Source organism: Leopardus geoffroyi, chromosome B1 (genome assembly GCF_018350155.1).
Source record: "Leopardus geoffroyi isolate Oge1 chromosome B1, O.geoffroyi_Oge1_pat1.0, whole genome shotgun sequence".
Taxonomy (NCBI): domain Eukaryota; kingdom Metazoa; phylum Chordata; class Mammalia; order Carnivora; family Felidae; genus Leopardus; species Leopardus geoffroyi.
This window is the reverse complement of record NC_059327.1, coordinates 102,360,629-102,382,899: the sequence shown is the minus strand read 5'-3', so window position 1 is coordinate 102,382,899 and position 22,271 is coordinate 102,360,629. Positions and strand designations below refer to the sequence as shown.

The window sequence follows — 22,271 nt, the reverse complement described above, 5'->3', positions numbered from 1 at the left end:
TTACATAAAAATTATTATATACTTCAAACAAATAACAATAAATACCTAAGACAGGTAAGAATAAAATACTATGGTAACAGAAAAGAGAATCTCAAGGAAGGCTTCAAAATACAGCAACTGAGTTGAGCCTTGAAGGATAAGTAGAGTTTTGATTGTTAAGGAAAGAATATTTAAGGGCACAGAATGGGAAAATACAAAGGTATGCTATTATAATAATACAGAATATGCCAGGGGCATGTTGAATTGTCTGCTCTGATTAAAGTGTGAGGTTTACTGTGGTACTTCAGAACAGGAGTCATTATTACAGGTTTAGACACATGTAAGATCCCTTGGAGGGCAAAGTAAAACCTCAACAGAACTGATGCGAAAACAAAACAAAACAAAACCAGCTATACTGCTGGATACTTCTTGGTCCCAAAAGGCTGTATTCTGAGGTAAAATTATGTGTTCACTCCTATTTCCAGAATTTAGCATGGTAAAGTCTCAGCTAGGAAGCAAGAAGTAGAATACCTCAATAATCTGCTTAGGGAGAGAATCCTAGACAGAGAGACAGGTATAAGCTCAAAGAGCAGATGTCGAGAAATCAGCCTTACCCAAGAAATAGGTCATTTCACATTCAAGAGACAGGAACAAAAGAGAAGGAAATGTAGCCTCTACTATATTCAGAAACAGAAATTATAGAAGCCTATTGGAAATGAATGAGCAGTGACAGTAAAGGGGCAGGAGTGCAACTGGGAGCTTGAGAAGAGTGTAGAATATGACCTCTACCCTTAATATGATAGCTTCAAAACCCTGTACTGTTCTAAACTCTCAAGTTCTGAGCCATATTCTATTTTTGCCTAAAGGAATTCAATGGAATTTTTACTGAAACTAGAATAAATGAATCAATTTGGGGAAGTACTGCCATGTTTATATCTTCATATTGATGACTACTGAATATATTACTCCATTTAATCAAGTCTTTTATGTCAATAAAATTTTAAAGTTTTCTTCATGTAAGTTCTGCATATTTCTAATAACAGATATTTCTGCAGATCTTATATGGATATTTTGTTATTGTTATTGCTACTCTGATAGGGTCTTTTCAAATCATTCAAATCATTTATTTTCTAACTGGTTATTGTTGGAAATAGGATTTAGAAGCTCTATTTACATAAAAACATTCCTGAACCAGTAATAAGTTTTATTTACCTGTAGGTACTTTCAAGTTGTGTATCCAGGAAGGTGTTCTGAAAATAAAATGTCACACATTCTCCTGCTGGAGGTTTCTCAGGGACTTCAGGCAGGCAAAAAACCACCCAGGAGTGAACTTCAGCAAAACTGAACTGGCCTGTTAAAGTCAGTGTATTCATGGGTCTGTAATTTAATAGTGGAGGTACACATTTGTGTGTAGGAATACATGGAGGTATTATATGTATACAACACATGAACAGAATTTTGCAATAGTAGTTAAACAAATATAAAAGTATCTATTAAATTTTCTTCAGATTAATATTAACCATAAGATAAATAAAATTTTCAATCTCATGGAAAAAAAGGAATTCTTACCTATATCTGTGCTTTAATATTCAATTAAGCCTCCAATCATAACTGTTTCCTGTATCAGCAAGTTACTTACTTTTCCAAGTCTCTATTTCTCATTTGTAAAATGGGGACATTACTACCTGTCTTGCTTGCTGTAAGGCTTAAATGACAATGCATAAGCATCTAGTACAACATACAGCAGAGGGAAAATATTCAGTAATTGTTCATTTCTTTCCCTTCTCCTTCATTTAAGCTCATGGTCTCTCATCTCAGGAAAGAAAGCGAAAAACTACCAACAGGAAGATGCTTAAGTTGGACTGGAACTCAGAAATAACAGGGACTATCACAACCAATTGATTTGCCAATATTCCCTGAGGTGAAAGAGAAAGGAAATATAACCTTTGAGGCTAATATTATAATAAGATCCTGTTCACAGAGAACTCAAATGCTAAACAATATTTATTCACAACAGGTATTTGGGAGAGAGAACTGTTACTCTACTGAGATCAGAATGGTAATATATGAGAAAGATAGGAAAATCCAACTCAAATCAGCCTTTAAAAGAAGACAAATCTTATATTAAAAATATGAATCCACAGTGTTTAAATATTTAATTTTTAAAATGTACAAATAGCTACCAGATTTATACTATAAAATGAAAAGCAAGTTTATCTGTATCATGTAATATACTAAAAAATAAACTGCTCCCTCCTTTGTCCTACCTGTCATGATCAATAAAGTGAGTTCTTTGATGGAGTGAAAGGGGTTTGATAAGGTATTGGCGGACTTGACAGGTTTTGGGTTGAATCCTTGGAGTCACATATGCTTGAAGTGTGCCATACTGGCCTTCAATTGAACGAATCTGAGTAAACACAAAAGAAAAGAAAATAAGAATAACCTAGCAACATAACATAAATGTTATCTTTAAAATGTTCAACACAAGTAATCAAGTAATAAGACCTTAATCTCTTCTGTAATATTCTGAAGGAAATAATGACATTTTATTAAACAATTACTTTTTACCACTAGAGTAAAGGAAAATTTAAAAAGCTTTGGCAGGCAAAAGCAAACTTAATCTATCTATAAAAGTTATCCCCACCACATATTTTTAGATTATCTGTCTACATTTAGTAGTGCTGTGTCATTCCAAAAAAAGTACATTCTTACATACTAACCCATCACATCTAAAACCACAAGTGTCTAATATAGTTCATAAGATTCACATCAAAAATGGTTAAAATTTAGACATTTTGTTGAGGCGGATAAGTGAGTTTTTTAAATAACTAAAACTTAAATGTAATACTTCATTTTCTCATAAATAAGGGTATTATAGCATATAGCTATTGACAGCTATAAACTATAACAGCTATATAAGCTGTTGACAGCTATTGACAGCTTATATTGACATATAAGAATCTACTGACAGAAAAAAAAAGTTTCTAAACTTAATTCTTGATTTTCTATGAAAATACAGAAGTATACACCATCTAATGATAACATATTTAGATTAGGAAATTCTTTTGAGTTATTTTAAATATACCTGGTTGGACCTCCTGAGGATTCAAAACACTTAACAGAAAATAAAAATTCATTACACTGTGAAGAATTAATTTTTCAGGAGTTGGAAAGCTGTTCAGCTTCTCCCTCTTGCCCCTCGTCTCCGTTTCTCTCACTTCAAATTCATAGATGGACTGTAGTACTTCTTGTATTACAATGGTAGCTTCTCTAACCATAGCTATATTTTAACATAGCTCTAACCTGGCTATATTTTATTTTATTTTTAATGTTTATTTATTTTGAGAGAGAGGGAGAGCATGCATGCAAGTGAGAGGGGGCAGGGGAGAGAGAGGGGGAGAGAGAGAGAGAGAGAGAGAGACTGACTCCCAAGCAGGCTCCACAGTGTCAGCGCAGAGCCTGATGCGATGCTCGATTCCATGAACCATGAGATCATGACCTGAGCCAAAATCAAGAGTTGGATGCTCAACTGACTGAGCCACCCAGGTGACCTGCTAGCTGATATTTTAACTCACACTTTTCCTAGCATGTGAGGGGGACAGAAATCAATGTTTTACCTAAATGGGAAAGAGAAATAAAAGTTTAAAGCAAGGTCTTTTGCAAATGTTACACTGCAAATATTGCTCTAAATGGAAAGAGAGGAAAAATAAAAAGATGAAAAATAAAAATACAGAAAAGAAATAAAAAATAGATCTGATACAGCTATATTTCAGGGTTTCTTTTTTAAAGGTAAGCTTACACTAGCACATAATTTTTTCCAGAATAAAAAGTCATAATGCTTTGATTATATAAAAATTCATTTTCATTATTAAAAATATAAGCAATACAGAAAAATTAGGATGAACATACAAGTCGCCTGAAATCCTACCACCCAGAAATGATCATGATTGCTATTTTGGTAGTCATACCTTCATACATTTCTCTATGCAGAAGTACAAAAACAAAATCATAATTTCACATGAAGAACTTCTATTTATATCATAGACATCTTTCTTTTATTTCTAATAGTCACATTTTCCCCTTATCTTTGTCTTTCCTAATGCCATCACCTCCCTCCCACTCCTATCCCACCCATGCTTTCTCCTGTGGCATACGCTATCATACCAGACAGGTATGTTTCTTTTCATACCTTTATTCATATGTAAATAAAATGTATTTACATATATAGGGATTTTATCCACATCTTGTTTTTCATGGAATTCACTCCATGTTAACAGGAATAGATCAATGCCTTATTTATTGCAGCTGTGTTATATTCCATGGAATGCATAAATAGCTAATTATTCAACCATTCAATTATTGAATGTTCACTTTGGTTCCACTCCTCTGCTTCTACAAGCAATACTGCAGTTAATTAAATACATATCTGTGTGTATAATACTGTGATTTTATTGCTTAAAATAGATTCCTCCAAGTGGGACTATTGCCTGTTTTTCCAAAGCAGCTATAACAATTTTTATTTCCTTCAGCTATGATTTAGTGTCTTTTTCTCATCCCTGCCACATGGTGATGTTGCTTTTTAAATTTTTTTGCCAGTCTGTTAGATAAGCAGAAAATGTTTTTTGTTATTTTAATTTGAATTTCCCTAACAGTAAGTTAGAACATTTTCTTTTAATATTTGCTAGCTATTTTGACTCCCTCTTGTGTGAACTGAGGCACAGAACATATTCTCTGCCTATTTTCCTTACTGAATAGTTGTTTTTATAACAAGTTAGAGGTAGTAGTAGTCTTTGTGTTTTACTGATATTCACCCATTACCTAAAAGATAACTAAATTTCCTTCTTTTGAAAAATAATTAGGTACCTAATACATCTATATTTATTTTTTATATATGGCATTAAGATAAGAATCCACTTAATTTTCTTCCAGATATATACCAGTTGTGTTGACACCAATTTTTAAATAGAAATAGTAATTTAACAGAATTTTTCCCTACATAAAAATGTCACGCATTAGGCGCACCTGGGTGGCTCAGTTGGTTAAACATCTAACTCTTGATTTCAGCTCAGGTCATGGTCTCATGGTTGTGAGATCAAGGTCTGCATTGGGCTCTACAGTGGGTGTGAAGCCTGCTTAATGTTTTCTTTCTCCCTCTTCCTCTGCCCCTCCCCCACCTGCACTCTTTCTCTCAAAAAAAAAAAAAAAAAAGTCATCCATTAAATTTCCATAAATGTATGTTAAGCTCTAGTTCTATACAATTTTATTGCACTCCCTATTTATTTAGGCCTTTTAAATACCCTGCATTATTTTTATTACAGTAGTTTCATAGTATGTTTTACCATATAAATTTCACCTTTTTCTTCTTTTTCAGTAGTTTTCTTGCATCTATCATTGCATCCAACTTAAAAAAAAGAACATAGCTTTTTAATCTATTTAGGCCTACTTCCCAATTTATTGGCACAGTCTTGTTCAGTGGATATGTAATTTAAAATGTTTAATTAGGTTACATAAAATATGTTTAAGTATAGTCCTTTAGAAATAAATTTATTCCAGTTTTCAATTTTTCTTTCAAAATACACAAAAGGGGACTTATGCAGACTAAAATAAATTGTTTAGGGAAAAAAAAAACCTACACTTAACTGGAACTTCCTACTAGATGTGAAAAAGTTATTGTATAACATCTCTCTTGAAAAACACAGACTGAATCTCTGAACATCAACAACACTTCTCCAAAACAACCATTCCTTAATTTTTTAGATCATAAATATATCAAAAATAATTTTTAAAAACTCACACAAATTAATTAACTAAATTAGATTTGTGTGCTACAATCAGTATTTAATTATGAAAGAGATATTACTAAATTGCTGAAGAAAATACTAAAAGATTTTCTTTAGAAAGATGGTAATGCATGACATTATTGGAACACAATCAGAAAAATCCAAATGGTAGGAAAATATAGGACAAATGCTCAAATACTTCAATAACCAAATTACCTTGTCTGGACCATGACTGGATCAAACAAACTGTAAAAAAAAACTCAGTGAAATCTAAATACTAAATATTGGATGAAACTAAGAAATTATTAATTTTTCTTAGGTGTTATAATAGTATTGTGGTTATGTTTTAAAAAATAGTTCTTATCTTTTGGACATATGTACTGAAATATTTACAACTGAAATTTTTAAAAATCTTGTATTTGCTTCAGAATATTTTGGGATAGACAGTGATAGTATAAACAAGAATGTCATGAGTTGATGACTACTGAAGCTGAAGTCATTACTTTTCTGTACGTTTGAAACTTTCCAGAATAGAAAATTCGAAAAAAAAATTCCACTAAGAAGAAATTCAGGATTGGTAATTTTAGAGAAGGTGATTGGTTGTGTGCCAATAGCAGAGATAATGGTTTGGGGTGAGTTAAAACCCAGCTGGTCATCCAACAGTCATTACTTATTTCAGGGAGAAAACAATACAAAGAAGTGATATGATACGTTGCAAGATATACCTAGGGGGAAAAACGTTCAAACTTTCAATTAAAGGTAATGTCAAACATTTTTACCTTGAGTTCCAGCCTTGTGGTATTTGCCTGGCACCGATAAGTGGCGAGAAGAAAGTTGTCATTTGACTAGGAAAAATTCAAAGTTAAGGCAAAGGATAAACTCACATTTTTATAATAATAAAAACATCATCAATAATAATAATGGTTATCATTTATAAAGCACATATCATGTGGGTGACACTGTGCTAAGTGCTTTTTTCTTATTCCTGCAAACAACCCTATGCGAACTTTTACTAAATAAGTTTTTACAGATGGAGAAACTGTAGCATTCGGGTTAGGAAAATTTCCCAAAAGCTCATAAGTAAAGAAATCAGAATCCAAATGAATACTTTTAAGACACAAGCTCATGCTCTTTCCATCCTGAGTTTCTACAATAACATTTTTTTAATGTTTATTTTGAGGGAGAAAGCGAGGGGGGAGGGGAAGAGGGAGAGGAGAGAGAGAATCCCAAGCAGGCTCCACACTGTCAGTGCAGAGCCCAACACAGAGCTTGAACTCATAACCATGAGATCATGACTTGAGCCAAAATCAAGAGTAGGTCGCTCAAATGACTAAGTCACCCAGGTGCCACTACAATACTTTAAAATATTAATTTTTCTAAAAATTTAACTGACAGCACAAACTTCTAATGTTTATACTATTAAAAGACAAAACATGAATGTCTTTGATTATCACAAATAGTTATAGAGGACTAAGAAATATCATTTCTCTGTATTTCCAGAAAATAGCACAGTGCCTGAGATGATACTGTAAGCATTCAATACATGTTTGTTGAATTAAATCAGACAGGTTACTTCAAATATGATAACTTCCGGAAACTGAATATTAAACTACTAAAAACAGAAATATATCTGGGTTATGAATTGCAAAACCAGGCAAAGCAACATGAAATACTCAGTATGCAATTTTCATATACTACTATTTCCCTATTTTTAATAAGTAAGTGAAGAAAAAGGATGCTAATATCAAAAAGAAAATTTGAACGTTTTAATTTAAAATCATTTAAATTTAGTAAACAGAATATCAATCAACCTGAAAACAAATATACTTTCGTGTGGTTAAAAACAAATGTTATATACCTAAGTATTTATGAATAAGATGATAAAGATTAAAATACATGAAATGTCTGGGATTAGGTTTGGGATAGGAGACAGAGGAGAGCATAAAACAAGACTGGCCGTATGTTGAAGTGAACAATAAGTATACTGAGGTTATTATACTATTCTCTCTACTTGTGTATATACTTGAAATCTCCATATTAAGGCTTTTTTTTTAAAGCCATCCTTCTAGAAAATGGGTTTTAAATTAGTATAAAATACTCATTTCAAAGAATCCTGCAATGATGTAAATAGGTTGATCTTTCACAGTAATTTAGGAATTAAGATTTTAAGATTAACTTGATTTTTTGAATGAAAATAAAAATGTAGGCTTTAATCTTTTATGTTTTATTCTCAAACAGGGATGACAAACCACACATATTGCATAATACAACTGTGATAAAATCTCTCTTTTTTTTAAATGTTTATTCATTTTTGAGAGAGAGACACACAAACACAGCACAAGTGGGGGAGGGGCAGAGAGAGAAGGAGACACAGAATCCCAAGCAGGCTCCAGGCTCTGAGCTGCCAGCACAGAGCCCGACACGGGGCTCGAACTCACAAGCTGTGAGATCATGACCTCAGATGAAGTCAGACGCTCAACCAACTGAGCCACCCAGGCGCCCCTGATAAAATCTCTTATTCTCAAACAGGGATGACAAACCATACACACTACATAATACAACTATGAAAAATCTCTCTTAAAAGAAAAGCTTTACTATAAAATTATATTAAAAACTATTCCCTAATATAGCTATTAACTTTGTTCTTCATCTACTCTTTTTATTCTTCCCTTCAAAAAAAATTTTTTTTAATGTTTATTTATTTTTGAAGGAGAGGGGCGCCTGGGTGGCGCAGTCGGTTAAGCGTCCGACTTCAGCAAGGTCACGATCTCGCGGTCCGTGAGTTCGAGCCCCGCGTCAGGCTCTGGGCTGATGGCTCAGAGCCTGGAGCCTGTTTCCGATTCTGTGTCTCCCTCTCTCTCTGCCCCTCCCCCGTTCATGCTCTGTCTCTCTCTGTCCCAAAAATAAATAAACGTTGAAAAAAAAAAATATATTTTTGAAGGAGAGAGAGAGAGACAGAGTGTGAGTGGGGGAGGGGCAGAGAGAGAGGGAGACACAGAATCCGAAGCAGGCTCTGGGACGCGAGGCTCAAATTCACAAACCGCAAGATCATGACCTGAGTCACAGTCAGAGGCTCAACTGACTGAGCCACCCAGGCGCCCCTATTCCTCTCTTTTTTATATGTATAATGACTTGCCAACTCTAATCATCATCTCCTGCTCTGGCTTGCCTTCTCCAGAACAACCGTTCCAGACCTTATTTTCCCTAACTTCTCTCCAGGAGCCACACTTAGTTCTGGGACTGCTAGTGTGTGCTAGTACTGAACAGAAAGAAGTGATATATTAAGCATATCCAAAAGCTCTGATACAATCTCATCCAAGATACTTTACACATGGTAAGTACCCACCAAATGTCTGCTAAATAAAGGTTAAGCAAGATTCAACAAGCCCAGAAATGGTGAAAAAGAACAAGCAGAAGAAACAGACCATGTTCAAATGTAGGAATGTGTGAAACTATATAGCATTTTCAAGAAATTTTAAGAACTTCAGTTTGGCAGCAATAATGTGCATGGGAGGGAAGGTAGCAGCTGGTAAGAGATCAGCTAGAGATGTAATCAAGAGCTGAATCATGGAAAGCTGTTATGCCACAATGAGGAATCTGACTTATATGCAGCAGGAAATAAGGAATCTTTAAAGGTTTTGAAAAAAGAAATGACATGGTGATATTTACATTTTAGGAAGACCTCTCTGGTGGCGGTGTACAGCAGAGCCTGGAGGTGAGAGGCAATACTGGAGATAGAAAAACTGATAGATGAGTAGTTCAAACAAACATGGTAAGGGCCTGAAAAGTTAACAGAAGTGGAAATGAAGCAGAGTAGAGACATAGGAGCTAAGGACATAGACTGGCAAAAAATAGTGACTAACTGGATTTAACAGATCAGAGAAAGGAAGGAATCTAGGACAACACCCCAGTTTTCTGGATTATCTGAAAATAGGGGAAATGAGCTGAAACAGATTTTGAGGGAAAGGTTATGAAAAACAGATTGAAGAAACATTAAACCTTAGTAGCATTTATTAGGCTTTATTCAAAATGGTATAATAGAAATGAAAGTGTCTGAAAAATTCTTGATACTTTTTACTCACCTCAGAATCACAGCTGCTAAAGCTGACAACAGCAGAATTTTTATCCACATCAAGTAAATCTATTGGAACATCACTCTACAGTCAATATTAAAAAAAAAAAAATGGTTCAGATGGAAAGCTAAAAAATTTACAAAACATTATTTTCTCTTAGGGTTCTCTTTAGTTCTAGTTCATGCTCATCTTTAAATTTGAGCATATGAATTCTCTTAATTTACATTTGATAATGTACTTCTAGAAAATAAATGCAATAAAAAATAAATGTTATATCACAATGTTTATTTTTTTCTAATTTGGACTATTAGAGATCATAAACGATCATCTCTCACCACCCCCTTAAAAGTATAATCTTTCTACCTATTTTTGTCAATGCTAAAAATGTTACCATAGTCTAAAAATAATAATATGGCCATTCTGATTCTATCAGTTCATTTTTATCAATTCAGTTTTTACCTGCATCACAAAAATGAGATAATTTTTGGTCTCCTCTAGAGAGGTAGTTCCTAGGGCACTGTTGTTGCACTCAGTTTTATCTAAATGGTGCTCCTAGAGTTGTGTAATGCAGCCCTTATGCTAGCATTACCTAAGACAGATTTCAGCCTTTAAATTTTAATTAATAATCTGATCTCTCCCCCACATCTTTTTAAACATTATCTTCTTTCTCCACTTTATTCTCTTCTCATCTTCTTATGGGTTTTCCATCTTTTGCTTGTTTTCTATTCATCCTACTACCATCCTTTCCCACTCCCTGAATATCTTACAATTTAAAGAAAAAGCTGATTAAATATATTATTGAATGGAGTTGTGTATTATTACCCCTATATTTCACCTTTTGGGAATATTTACTTTGTCTACGGACCTACCCAGAAACTGGTGGTTAATGAGCAAGCTGTACTGTAAGCTACCATTTTAGAATTGAGAGCTTAAAAAAAAGGTTCTAATAAGGGCATTAAATACTGCAGTTTTCTAAATCGCATCTCTTAAAATTCTCTTAAGATCGCCAAAGAACAAAACCCTTACTGTTCTTTTTGATGCTTCTTAAAACTTAAGTCCATCAATCTTTTGTTTAATACTTACAGGATAAATAAAAAGTAAAGATATAACTTAGATAATCTATGAGCAAACTGATTATCTAATAGAAGATTAGATAAACCTTTAAAATTACTATCTAAGCTAAATGCAATTTAAAAGAAAAACACTTAAAATTACTGTCTAAAATTAAGTGTTCAATAATAATTAGTGCATACGGCTGGTCTGCAAAATAGATCCAATCACAAAACAAAGAAATTAGACACTGGCTTACCTGTATTAAGACATTATCTATTGCTGTCTGCACCTCTAAGATGAGGCTGTAGCTGGCATCATCTTTATTTAATGTAAACTTGTCATTTACACTAAATGAAGGTACTGCTGATTTTGCTTTGCTTGATTGGGAAGACTGTTGATATTTCTCTCTTTCCTGTAGTACCTTATACTGCAGATGTTCCAGCTCACTCCTAGAGAAAATATATACAACTGTCACCTATAAGTATAAACATTTGAAGTCCTTAGAATGATTACAAGAATTTGAGACATTTACTTGTGCAAAACAGATTTTTATTAGTTGAACTAGAACTATGACACTAATACAAAGTTTTGTTTCTATGACTAACCAAACAATTCCACATTATTTATCTCTAATCTAAAAATTAAAACTCAGTCCCATACCAGCAATATTAATAAAGAGTTGTAACTATCAAGGCAAGCTGAAAATAATCAGTTCTAACACACAAATCTAGTTATAGTTAATCAGAAGAGAAACTAATTGTACCGGAGCAGAGAAATATGTTAGACTTAATTTGAAGAAACAAAATGTGTAAAACCAGTAAATATGTGCCTTTCAGTAAAAATTAGGTGAAACAGACAAAATAAGAAGGAGGCTGTGGAGTACTAACATTTTGGGGACGATAAGATGATCATGAGACAGTGGTACAGCTGAGTTTCTTCTATCAAGTGTTTAAAAGGATTCTGCTGACCTTCAACTGTACAGTCATTGCTTCATTGCTTAGAGTCACTTCAGTTAAAGGGAAACAACATATGCAAATGTAGCAACTAGTAACTGAGAAACAACAACATGAGGCTTAGCCAGCCCCAATTTAGGGGGAAAAATCTGGGTAAGAGCTTGGAAGGGATTTGTGCGATAAACAAAACAAAGGAAAAGATTCATTCGTACAAGAAATATTTACTTAGAGCCTCATATGTACCTATGTTGCAGGTGCTGAATGAACAAAACAGACATAAGCTTCTCATGACCTTACATTCCACTGGAATCAGGAGGGACAGACTCGGTTATAAATGTAAGGTATACTGACGATGTGAGAGAATAGCCATTAATTCTACTTGGTTTCCTTATTGCATGAACGTTGGAGCTTGAAGTCCAGGTCGCTTTGCTAAACTGGCTTGTGGTAAACCTGTGGTGTGGCTTTAGTGAAATAGTACTTGTGGCATTTTGCTGCCTTAAAAACCTAAGTAGCCCTCAACTACCACCAAAAATAAAAATAGATCAACCCTCACTGCCCTCAAGAGGTTGGTAAGGGTTGAAGTAGGGAGAGCAGTCATTAGAAGTTTCAGCAACTCCCACTTCTTCACTGTATGAAGCAAATTTACTTGAGTCTGGGGTCTCTTTTCATAGGATTTGTCAAATTGAACAAGCCACAAAAGCAATCCCTGTGTCTAAAAGAGTCAACATTACTCATTTCCAGTAAGAAAACTGATAAGCCAATGTTACAGATTCATAAGGGTCCACAGGAGCAGTAAATAGTACAATTAAGAAGGAATACAGTTGTCTGTGTTGGTCTCTTTCTAATGTCTGTGAAAAAACAAAACACTACAACTATCTATAAACAAATTAAAAATATAATTTTTGATCTAGAAAAAAGTCAGTATAGAAAAAAGTAATAATATGTATATAAATAATATAAAAAGTATATTTATAACTTTAAAATACTAATTAGCACTTACTGCAAATTTTCTCAAACTGATAAATTTAATTTAAAAAGGTGATAAAATAATTAATTGTATAATTCCTTCCAATAAAATATAAGAACTACACACTTCATGAAATAAAAAAAAAGCAAACAAAAAAATCCAAAATTACCTTAAGTTAGAAATTTTATTTTGCATCTCCTGATTAATTTTTACTTCTTCTCCTGGTCCACTTTCCTTATGCATAGGCTCTGTTGTCAGACCTGTAACCCAGCCTGCAGAGATGAATTAAATTGTGCACCATTAAGTGCTGCTAGTATTAAAAGAAACCCCAATATACATGCCCCTTTGTCCACCAACATCAACCTCATTTAGTCCTAGGACTTATTCTCCTTCAAAAAACAAGACAAAACAACAAAATATATCAAGCTGGAAAATACTGAAGCCATAAAGAAACTACATAATAAACATTTGTGATACTATTTTTATTTTGTGTAAACTACTATAATACTATGAATAAAGAAATCTTTCACTTCTCAATTTATAGTTTTAGTTTTCAAGTATGGAATAAGTCAACACAATTCTAGCAAGTTCAAATATACCTGATGAATTAGAACTGTCCTTCAAAAATCATGTTTATGGAAAGTTAAACTCTCGCATTGGCTATTTTAAGAATGTAAAAGAATCACTAACTCAAAAGCAAGGGAATTTTTATAAGAAATATAGACAGTAACAAAACATAAACTAAAGTTCAGTAAATACTTCTTTTTAAACCAAAGAATATCATTTAATTTTCAAAGATTAAGTAGAGTATGCTAAGTACTCCATTATTCACATATTACCTCTTTTATAAACCAATACACCCACTCCTTCCCTCCTTAGTTTTTAACCAGTATAGGTTTTAATGCTGTAGGTAAGACTGATTTACTAATAACACTTTTTTTTAAAAAAGTTATCATCAAAAATAATTTATTAAGGGACGCCTGGGTGGCTCAGTCAGGTAAGTGTCTGACTCTTGATTTCAGCTCAGGTCATGATCTCAGGATTGTGAGATTGAGCCCTGTGTTGGGCCCTGGGCTGAGCATGGAGCTTGCTTGAGATTCTCTCTCCCTCTCTCTCTCTCTGCTCCTCCCCCACTCATGCTTGCTTGCTCTCATGCTCTCTCTCTCAAAATTAACATTAAATAATAACATTAAAAAATAATTTATTAAATGTATATTTTTTCTTAATGATTCTTTCTTTACCTATTACCATTTCCCTTACCTGAATACGTGGATACCACAATTTCATCATAGCCTTCTTTCCCTACACAACCACCCTGGATAGATGTGACACTTTCAGACAACATCTAAAATAAATTTAAGATCAAGTACTTCATTAATAGCTAAAAAGTTCACAGACATATTAAAATAAGCCATAAAACCTATTTTCCTCCCTCCAGACGTTCAACATACATTTATTGAATACTTATCATTGGAAACACTGAGACTGGAGAGGCAAAAATCCTGCACAAATGGCAGAAAATTCCAGTGCTTTTAAATTTGGGGGAAAGAAGACTGAAAATGACTCATATATGTGTGTGTAGCACTCAGCCACAGTAGCCACATAATGAGCAAAAATCATTTATTTATATAAAGAGGTTTTTTTTTAAAAAAATTACATAAGCAAAACTCCCAATATGTTTAGTCTATCATCTGAATTCTACATACCACCTCTCATGTGTTTTTTCCAAATAGTTTTTGGAAATGAACAAAGAATAAAGTTTTTTAGATGAATAAAGGAGATGATAGCCTCTATGAAACCTTTAGGGAATTTTTATTCCCATATTATCTATGTAATACCTTTATCTATACATCAAAACATCTGTATTTGCTGATCTACAGTTAAAGCTGGGACTGAGGGGAAGCACTAGTAGTGAAATCAGACAAAGAAAACTTGATACTGGTTGTGGTTTTTGTTGTTGTTTTTTAAAAAACAGCCTCAATCCATCCTGCATAAGGCAGGATGGGAAACCCTGGACTAGAGAACACCACTTCATGAAAACGAAAGATTCATTTTACAGCAGACTGATTCTCCATGTAACTCCGTACCTTGGCATAAACAAGCTTAACTACATTAAAATCCGTGAACTAAAATTACTCATATTTAGTAATTCTTCTCATTTGGTAAAGTCTTGGGTGGTTAGGAGTGAAATTGCGACTTTTCTCTCTCTGCTCAAGGATATTTTGATATTGTTCTAACAACATGAGTTTATTCCTAAAACATTATTACTTTAAAACAACAGTCTTGTTTGTTACCCAAACATATAAATGTTACTCCTGTAATCCACTATGCATTGTAGAAACTAAGGCAAAATAATTAAAGTTCAGGTATACAATATTTAGAAACCAAATGAAGAAGCAATTTATTATTTATCTGGAAGGCAATAGTCTATTATTCAAACATAAGTGCAGTCTAGAGAAGATTTTGATAACATCAAAGCAGCAATATTCTAAGCCAAACACAAGATTTTAATATATTTAATTTAATAAAACCCCAAACATCACAATCATCTCTATAATTATTTGATGAATATAAGCATATATAGTCTTTTTAAATGAACTGACCTGATCAAATCGTAGAACAGGCTCATTTGTATTGTCAAAACTATACACTTGTACCACTCCATCATCTCTCCCAACAAGTAAATCTTTAACCCCATCACCCACAATGTCAAAGCTGTCAACACACAAAATACCTTTAAAAAAGATGATAGAGGTGACAAGTTATTAATAAAACTAATATTAGGGCCAAGTACAGACAAAGTAAGGCTGAAAACATGTATATACTGAATCAGAATGGGAAAACAAATAACAGAAAACTTGAAGCATAATCAGGTATCCCCTTTTCTGCCCACATTCAGCCATTTCCAAGACTTTAAATATAATCTAAATGGAAATGGCTCATAAGTTTTTATCTCTAGCTCTGGCCTCTCCCCAGAGCTCCAGACTTCTACATCCAAGATCCTATACAGCATCTTCTTTGAGACGTCCATTTGCATCTCAAATGTCCTATGCCCCAAAGAAAATTCTTCATTCCCCTTTAGCACACCCCATCAATGGTCCTTCCCCAAACTCTCCTCATCTCAGTAAGGTATCACCCAGTTGTTCAGGCCAAAAATCTAGACTACATCTCTGATTCCTGTCTTTTTCTCACTGCCCAGACCAAATCCCTTAGCAAATCTTAACAGCTCTATCTCCAAAATATATACTGAAATTGAGTCCTTCCCATTTCCAACTACCATTAGCCTAGCTCAGGCCACTTATCTGTAGTCTAGACTAAAATAAATTATAACAACTATAACAATGACTTCCTAACTGATCGCCACACTTTCAATTTTGAGCTGCTTCCCCCAGATCCATTCTCCCTGGTATGTTTTTTGTTTTGTTTTGTTAGATTAGATCATATCATACTCCCACTTACAATTCTCCAAAGACTTCCCACTGCACATAGATAAAAATTCAATCCTTTTCCAAGGTCCACAAGGACCTACATGATTTGGCCCTATGCTTAGCATGACTTGTCTTGTCATGCTAATGCATTTAGCCACACTGACCTTCCCTTTGCTCCTCAAATGAATCAAGTTTACTTATGCCTCAAGTCCTCAGCCCTGATTTTTTCCTCTTTCTGGAGCATAATTTTCCCCCCAGTTTTTACATTACTAACTCCTTTTCTTATGAATCAGATCTCGGCTCAAATTTCACCTTTTATAAGACACCTTCCATTACCACCCAGTCTAAATTTAGTTTTCCTCCTTCCACCTATCACTAATGCATCACTGTCTGATATTTTTTTCAGATGACTTAGATGAAGTTATCTATTTATTCATTTGTTTATTCTCTGTCTCCCCTAACAAGTATTTGTTGAAGGAATAAATGAATACATGAATAGAATTACTATACCTATAAATAGCTATCTTACTACTTTCTAAGTCAGATATAAATTTCCTCAGAAAGGTATAAATCCTTTAGAAAACCGGAATATTCCCTGACTCACTATACTTCTTCCTTGCTTAATATCAAATATCCCTAAATTCCAATTAATTTCATACACCAAACAGTGAATAATGGATTTGATACTATGGATGGACATTAGCCCACAAAAGCCTACCTATCCTAAATTACCATTAACATTTCTTAATTAAAAAATGATGCCAAAGTATGACAGACCTGCTAAATAAACAAAGAGTAAATAAATCTGAGGTGGCTCTGTAAATTGTTAAGCTTACCAAATACTGTGAATAAATAAAACAGAATGAACTATATAAAATTTAGGATATTTAATAATGAATGACATTTCAGAATCTAAACTACATCAAAAACATACCTCCCAGCTTTTTCTCATTTCGAATTTCCCACTTGTGTATCGGTTTGGAGGTAGTGATCTGAATAAGCCCAAGTTTTCCATCTGATGTTCCAAACAAAAGGTCTTCTCCAGAGTCACCTAGTTTATAATTAAAGTTAACATGTTAGGGGCACCTGGGTGGCTCAGTCAATTAAGTGTCTGACTTCAGCTCAGGTCATGATCTCACGGTTAGTGGGTTCGAGCCCTGCGTCAGACTCTGTGCCGACAGCTCAGAGCCTGGAGCTTGCTTCAGATTTTGTCTCTCTCTCACTCTGTCCCTACCCCACTCATGCTCTGTTTCTGTCTCAAAAATAAATAAACATAAAAAAAAAATTTTTTTTAAGTCAACATGTTATACTTATGTCATGACTCATAAGATCTCCTTAAAACTGAAAAAATTTTCATATACATGGACTTTAATGTAAAAATATCATTTAAAAAATATAAAAAGACAGAAAACTTAATTTTGGAGGATGGTTATATAGTCACAGAATTTTATAAACTAAGAGATAAGACCCTTCCTCATCATCTAATTTTAAGATGAGGACACTGAAAATTAAAGTTCAACAATTCATTATTGTTAGTTACTGGCAAGTTATCAGACTACTGTCTCAATTCCAGTTCATTAACATATAGTTACATTATTACAAACTTAACATACAGTTAAATGATTAACTATACTTAATATATAGTTAAATGATTAAAAACCTGAAATATCTAGACTTAAATAACATAACGCATTTCCTTATTTTATTGTGATTACCGCCATTTCCGTTGTGTAGTGCTAAAACAGTAGGTGGGCCAGGAACTTCAGTTTCATACATCACATCAGATCCCTGAAGAAGAACAAGTATTTTAAAACTGAAACAGAACATAAATTTAGTATACATACTCCTTGATAACATCAGTATTCATATAAAGAAAAACTCTAGAATTAAACTGTTGAAAAAAGTTAGACTGTGATTATTAACTTGCATTTCTTTAGCAATTTTGTATATGTTAACTCATTTTAAAATATATAATATTTAAAGATCACGAAGAAATATTTAAAATACTCAACACTTAGAAAAGTTTTCAATTTAAATACTTTGTTTGCCCAAAAACTTGACACTGGTAAATTTTCCTATCAAAGCTTTCCAGGAATAAGTTGTTTGTTCTGTTTTCTTTAACTCAGAGCACAAATATTTAAACAGACCCAAAGTTACTTCCTAAGAAAAAGACAAGCCCAGGGGCTCAATTTTGCTTCCTGAAAAATGTGAATGAAGTTTGCCACCCTAGTCCAGAGTGGTAGCAGACATGTGTCATCTAAGGCAGAAAATAGCCCCTACCTAACCCTCAACCTGATTCTCATCGTCAACCTTAAGAGGTCGTCCAGGTTCTCAGGATGGTAACTGACACAAGAAGGTTATGAAGATTTTTTTTTCAACAGGACTTCTCACTCTTTAATGTGCCATTACACTTTTTGATACTCCAAGAAGGTAGGTGGTGAGTATCACCAGAACAGCAATATCCAACATCTAGGGTGTTATCTCTTAGGGTAGCACATTGAATGTATTGTTTCATTTAGTTGGATAATACCAGCAGGTGGGTTCTCAGTGTTTTCATTGTACAGAAGAAGAGACTGAAGTTGGGAGCAGTTAACTTGACATAGTCACATGGCCAATAAGTATTTGGGTATTTCCAAAACCTATTCCAGTGAGAGGCAGAATGACCTGTTATTTAGATAAGAAAAAATGTGAAATTATAGTAAATATGTAATGACCTTTTTGTTAAATTAAATATATATAGAATATATAAAAGTCATGTGCTTTATCTTTTATTTACAATTACATTTGAAATTTCATATATATCAACTATATAAACACAAAAGAATCCACAAGAAAACTTTAAAAAAAGGCTACTTCTGGGGCAATGGATAATGAGCAGTAAAGGGGAGGAAGGACGTATGAAGGGCAGAGCAAAGGCTTCAAGCTGTAACTTCCCATAAATCCTTACTGAATTCTTTATTTTTACAGCAAGTACATGGATCTCTTCTAGTTAAACAAAGCAGAATCCTAGAATCAGCTGGAACAATTTCTAACTGAATTCTAGCCAGCTCCTGTTTAAAAGCCTTATTCAAACAATTCATATTTGGGAGTACAGGCTATGGAAGAAATTAATTATTCATCTCTCTAGAATGAATCTTGAACATTACTTTATCTTCCCTTGGCAGGGGGGTGGGGGGGGCGGGGAGAACCTCATAGAACCATTGGATTTTTCCTTCTATAAAAGGACTAATACCAAGAAATGGCCATCTGACTATGAAATTCCAAAGAATGAGATAGCCTGTGATGGCACAGAATAAACAGCAAGATTTTTTATTCAACTGCACTATCATTAGCCCAAGTTTCTGATCCAAATAATCCACCTGTTCTATGTTATTTGCATTAAACTTTATTTTATGGATCCTGGTGTTTGTATGTATGTGTATTTTATTGAAAGTCACTTTTGAAGAGACATAGGTGTAACTATTATACTAATAACAATACCTTATGCATCATGGTTTTTAATAGAAATATAAGGACAATAAAATGATTTTTCCCTCTATCATTCATTTATTCATCCAACGAGTATTTACTGAGTGCTTATTTTGTTGCACATACTGTCATAAATATGGAATAAACTCAAATGATACATCCCTTGATCTCAACTATTCCTTCTTTGTTAAAGACTAACATCTGCTCCCCAACCCAATTTCCTCCATTTATTTGATTTTGGCAGGGAGGGAAGGGTAATGGAGGAAGAAAGCCAAAAAAAAAAAAAAGCTGTGAAGGGTTCTATAGCAAAGGCACTCCATTCAAACTGGACTAACTCAGAAATTATGTATGGGATTGGGAGGAAGCATCCTTTTTCCCATGTATGCCTAAAACTCACCAAAGATCTTAATACATTTGGCTCAAGTTAAAAAAAAATAGCATACCAATTAAAAGGCATTTTTTCCAGATATAATTTTAAGTAAGACATTTAAAGCGGCAGTAATAAGTAATTTAACTTAAATACACATTGTTCAGTAATACTTATTTAACATAAATTATGAAAAACTATAAAAATGCAAATCACAGAAACCTGTAAAACTCTGAGCACTCTGTCCTGGCAGGCCAATACTGGTGTAATACTAGGTAATCTTTCCACTGGAAGGCAGATGACGTCATTGATTTTGTCCCCGGAAAGGTAATAATGCTGGTCTTTGCAGTCACAATAATGGTTATAGATGTAACTTGCACCGAGAAAGAGGTCTGAGCCAGATATATGCCTGAGAACATTAAAAGTAATATAAAATATCCATATTTTTAAAAATAAGCATAGAAAACTCCTGAACTTTTATGAGATGAAAATAAGTTTATACAGTTTCTATCATTTTATCACAGACTTAAAGAATAGATATTTTTCCCCCTCATTTCCCCCACTTAATTTTAGCCTTTAGGTATAACATTGATTTTGAAAGCTGTGAAGACCTTAAGGTCTTAGGCATCTCAAAAATTAAGCTCAGAAAAAATGAAAACAAAGACAATGATAATTTAACTGTCTATATCTGAAGACAATTTGAAAAAAGGAACTTTTTTTAAATGCGTACTATGTGACAAGCACTGTCCTAAATGATTTACATGTATTACACGGATTAGCTTAATCCTCATAATGTTATAAAGCAGGGACCATTATTATTCCTTTTAACAGAGAACAATAAAATGTTAGGTAACTTGCCTAATGGCACACAACCAGTAGTGGAGTAGACTGCATTAGGTACCTTTTAGCTTTAGAGTTAGCTTTCCTACTACTTTTCTGAACTGTCTAGCAAAGGCTGTTGGAAATGAATCTACTTTAAATGGTAAACAGTGAAAAAAATGATTTCATTAGATTTTTATCTTGAAAAAAGAAATGAAAAATATTCATTTTAAATTATATTTAACAAAATGTAGGCAATAATCATAACAACATTCTAATTCTATATTGAATCCAGTTTTCACTTGGGGAGCTGAAACTTGACAAAAATTATATACTAGTATATTACCTTTCACTTGTAGACTGCTATAACCATAAAGAAGGTGATAATAAAGAAGGTAATTTTATTTGAAGGTTTATTTGAAGGTGACACTTCTAAAGTCTAGTTAAAAAGTTTTGGAATTAAAATTATTTCTTATCCTATAATTATCCTCATTGATTTTCTCTTCTTCAATTATCGCTTAAGTGGCCTCACTCTGTGGCTCTGCATATGATTTCAGTAGTCCTCAATATCATTTTTATCAACTAACAAAATTCTTTTTCAAGACTTAAAGTTTCATCTAGAAATCCATCTGTATTACATTTGCAATTATATTGCAGTTACACATTTTCCAAAGTACTGCTTACAATCACTATTGTTGACAAGAGCAGGGATAGATGGAAACGTTAAGCAGGGAAGGGATGCATGAGTGGTTACCAACTTGTAAGTTGTTGTAAGTGCTCTCTTACTGAATCTTGCCAAGTTATAACCTTGCTTTCCTATGCACCCTTATAAATTTGGGGATTCAGACAATAAATTTTCAAAAATTAAGTAAAGATCTTCTCCATCCTGCCACTGCCACTCCAATAAAAACATTTAAGAAACTAGCAAAAGCAATTATTGTCTAGGAAATTCCTTATCTTTCTCAAACCTTTGCCCACATATCCTTCTGAATGTGAGTTATGCTAATTATTAATGTATTACTTTGATTTTAATATTTTACAATTATTATTCACCATGTCTATCTACAAAAGCATTTCAAAAGTATTCTATTCTTATTAAACCACTGAACTCACTCCCATGTACCACTGTTTAAATCTTACCTAATCTCACCAAACCAAAGTTTTGCAGCTTGGATGTCAGGACATGAGACATGCATTATACAGAATTATACAGGACAGCTGTGCATTACACAGAACACTGAACTGAGTTAGCAGTTTTCAAACCAATGTCTGGTTGCTTATAGAACTTGGCTGCATCATAGTCAAATGAAGAACTTTTTTCTTTTAACCCACTCCTAATAATTCCAATTCTGCAGGTATGAGTAAGACAAGAAATCTACTCTTT

At 33.5% G+C, this 22,271-nt stretch overlaps 1 protein-coding gene across 2 annotated transcripts in view; it reads right to left on the bottom strand.

The window, feature by feature from the left end:
- The window catches only part of BBS7 (Bardet-Biedl syndrome 7), a 36,311-nt gene that overhangs the window by 5,579 nt on the left and 8,461 nt on the right, over positions 1–22,271 (bottom strand). The window contains exons 5-15 of one of the 2 annotated variants that reach the window (XM_045468549.1): positions 20,291–20,477; positions 17,949–18,021; positions 17,168–17,284; positions 15,409–15,539; positions 14,066–14,150; positions 12,975–13,077; positions 11,142–11,334; positions 9,842–9,916; positions 6,539–6,604; positions 2,247–2,386; positions 1,192–1,356 (exon numbers count right to left, since the gene is read on the bottom strand). In XM_045468549.1, coding sequence (XP_045324505.1) covers positions 1,192–1,356; positions 2,247–2,386; positions 6,539–6,604; positions 9,842–9,916; positions 11,142–11,334; positions 12,975–13,077; positions 14,066–14,150; positions 15,409–15,539; positions 17,168–17,284; positions 17,949–18,021; positions 20,291–20,477 — 1,335 coding nt within the window. The remainder of the gene's footprint in view (positions 1–1,191; positions 1,357–2,246; positions 2,387–6,538; positions 6,605–9,841; positions 9,917–11,141; positions 11,335–12,974; positions 13,078–14,065; positions 14,151–15,408; positions 15,540–17,167; positions 17,285–17,948; positions 18,022–20,290; positions 20,478–22,271) is intronic. The other variant, XM_045468558.1, reaches the window with a different exon arrangement.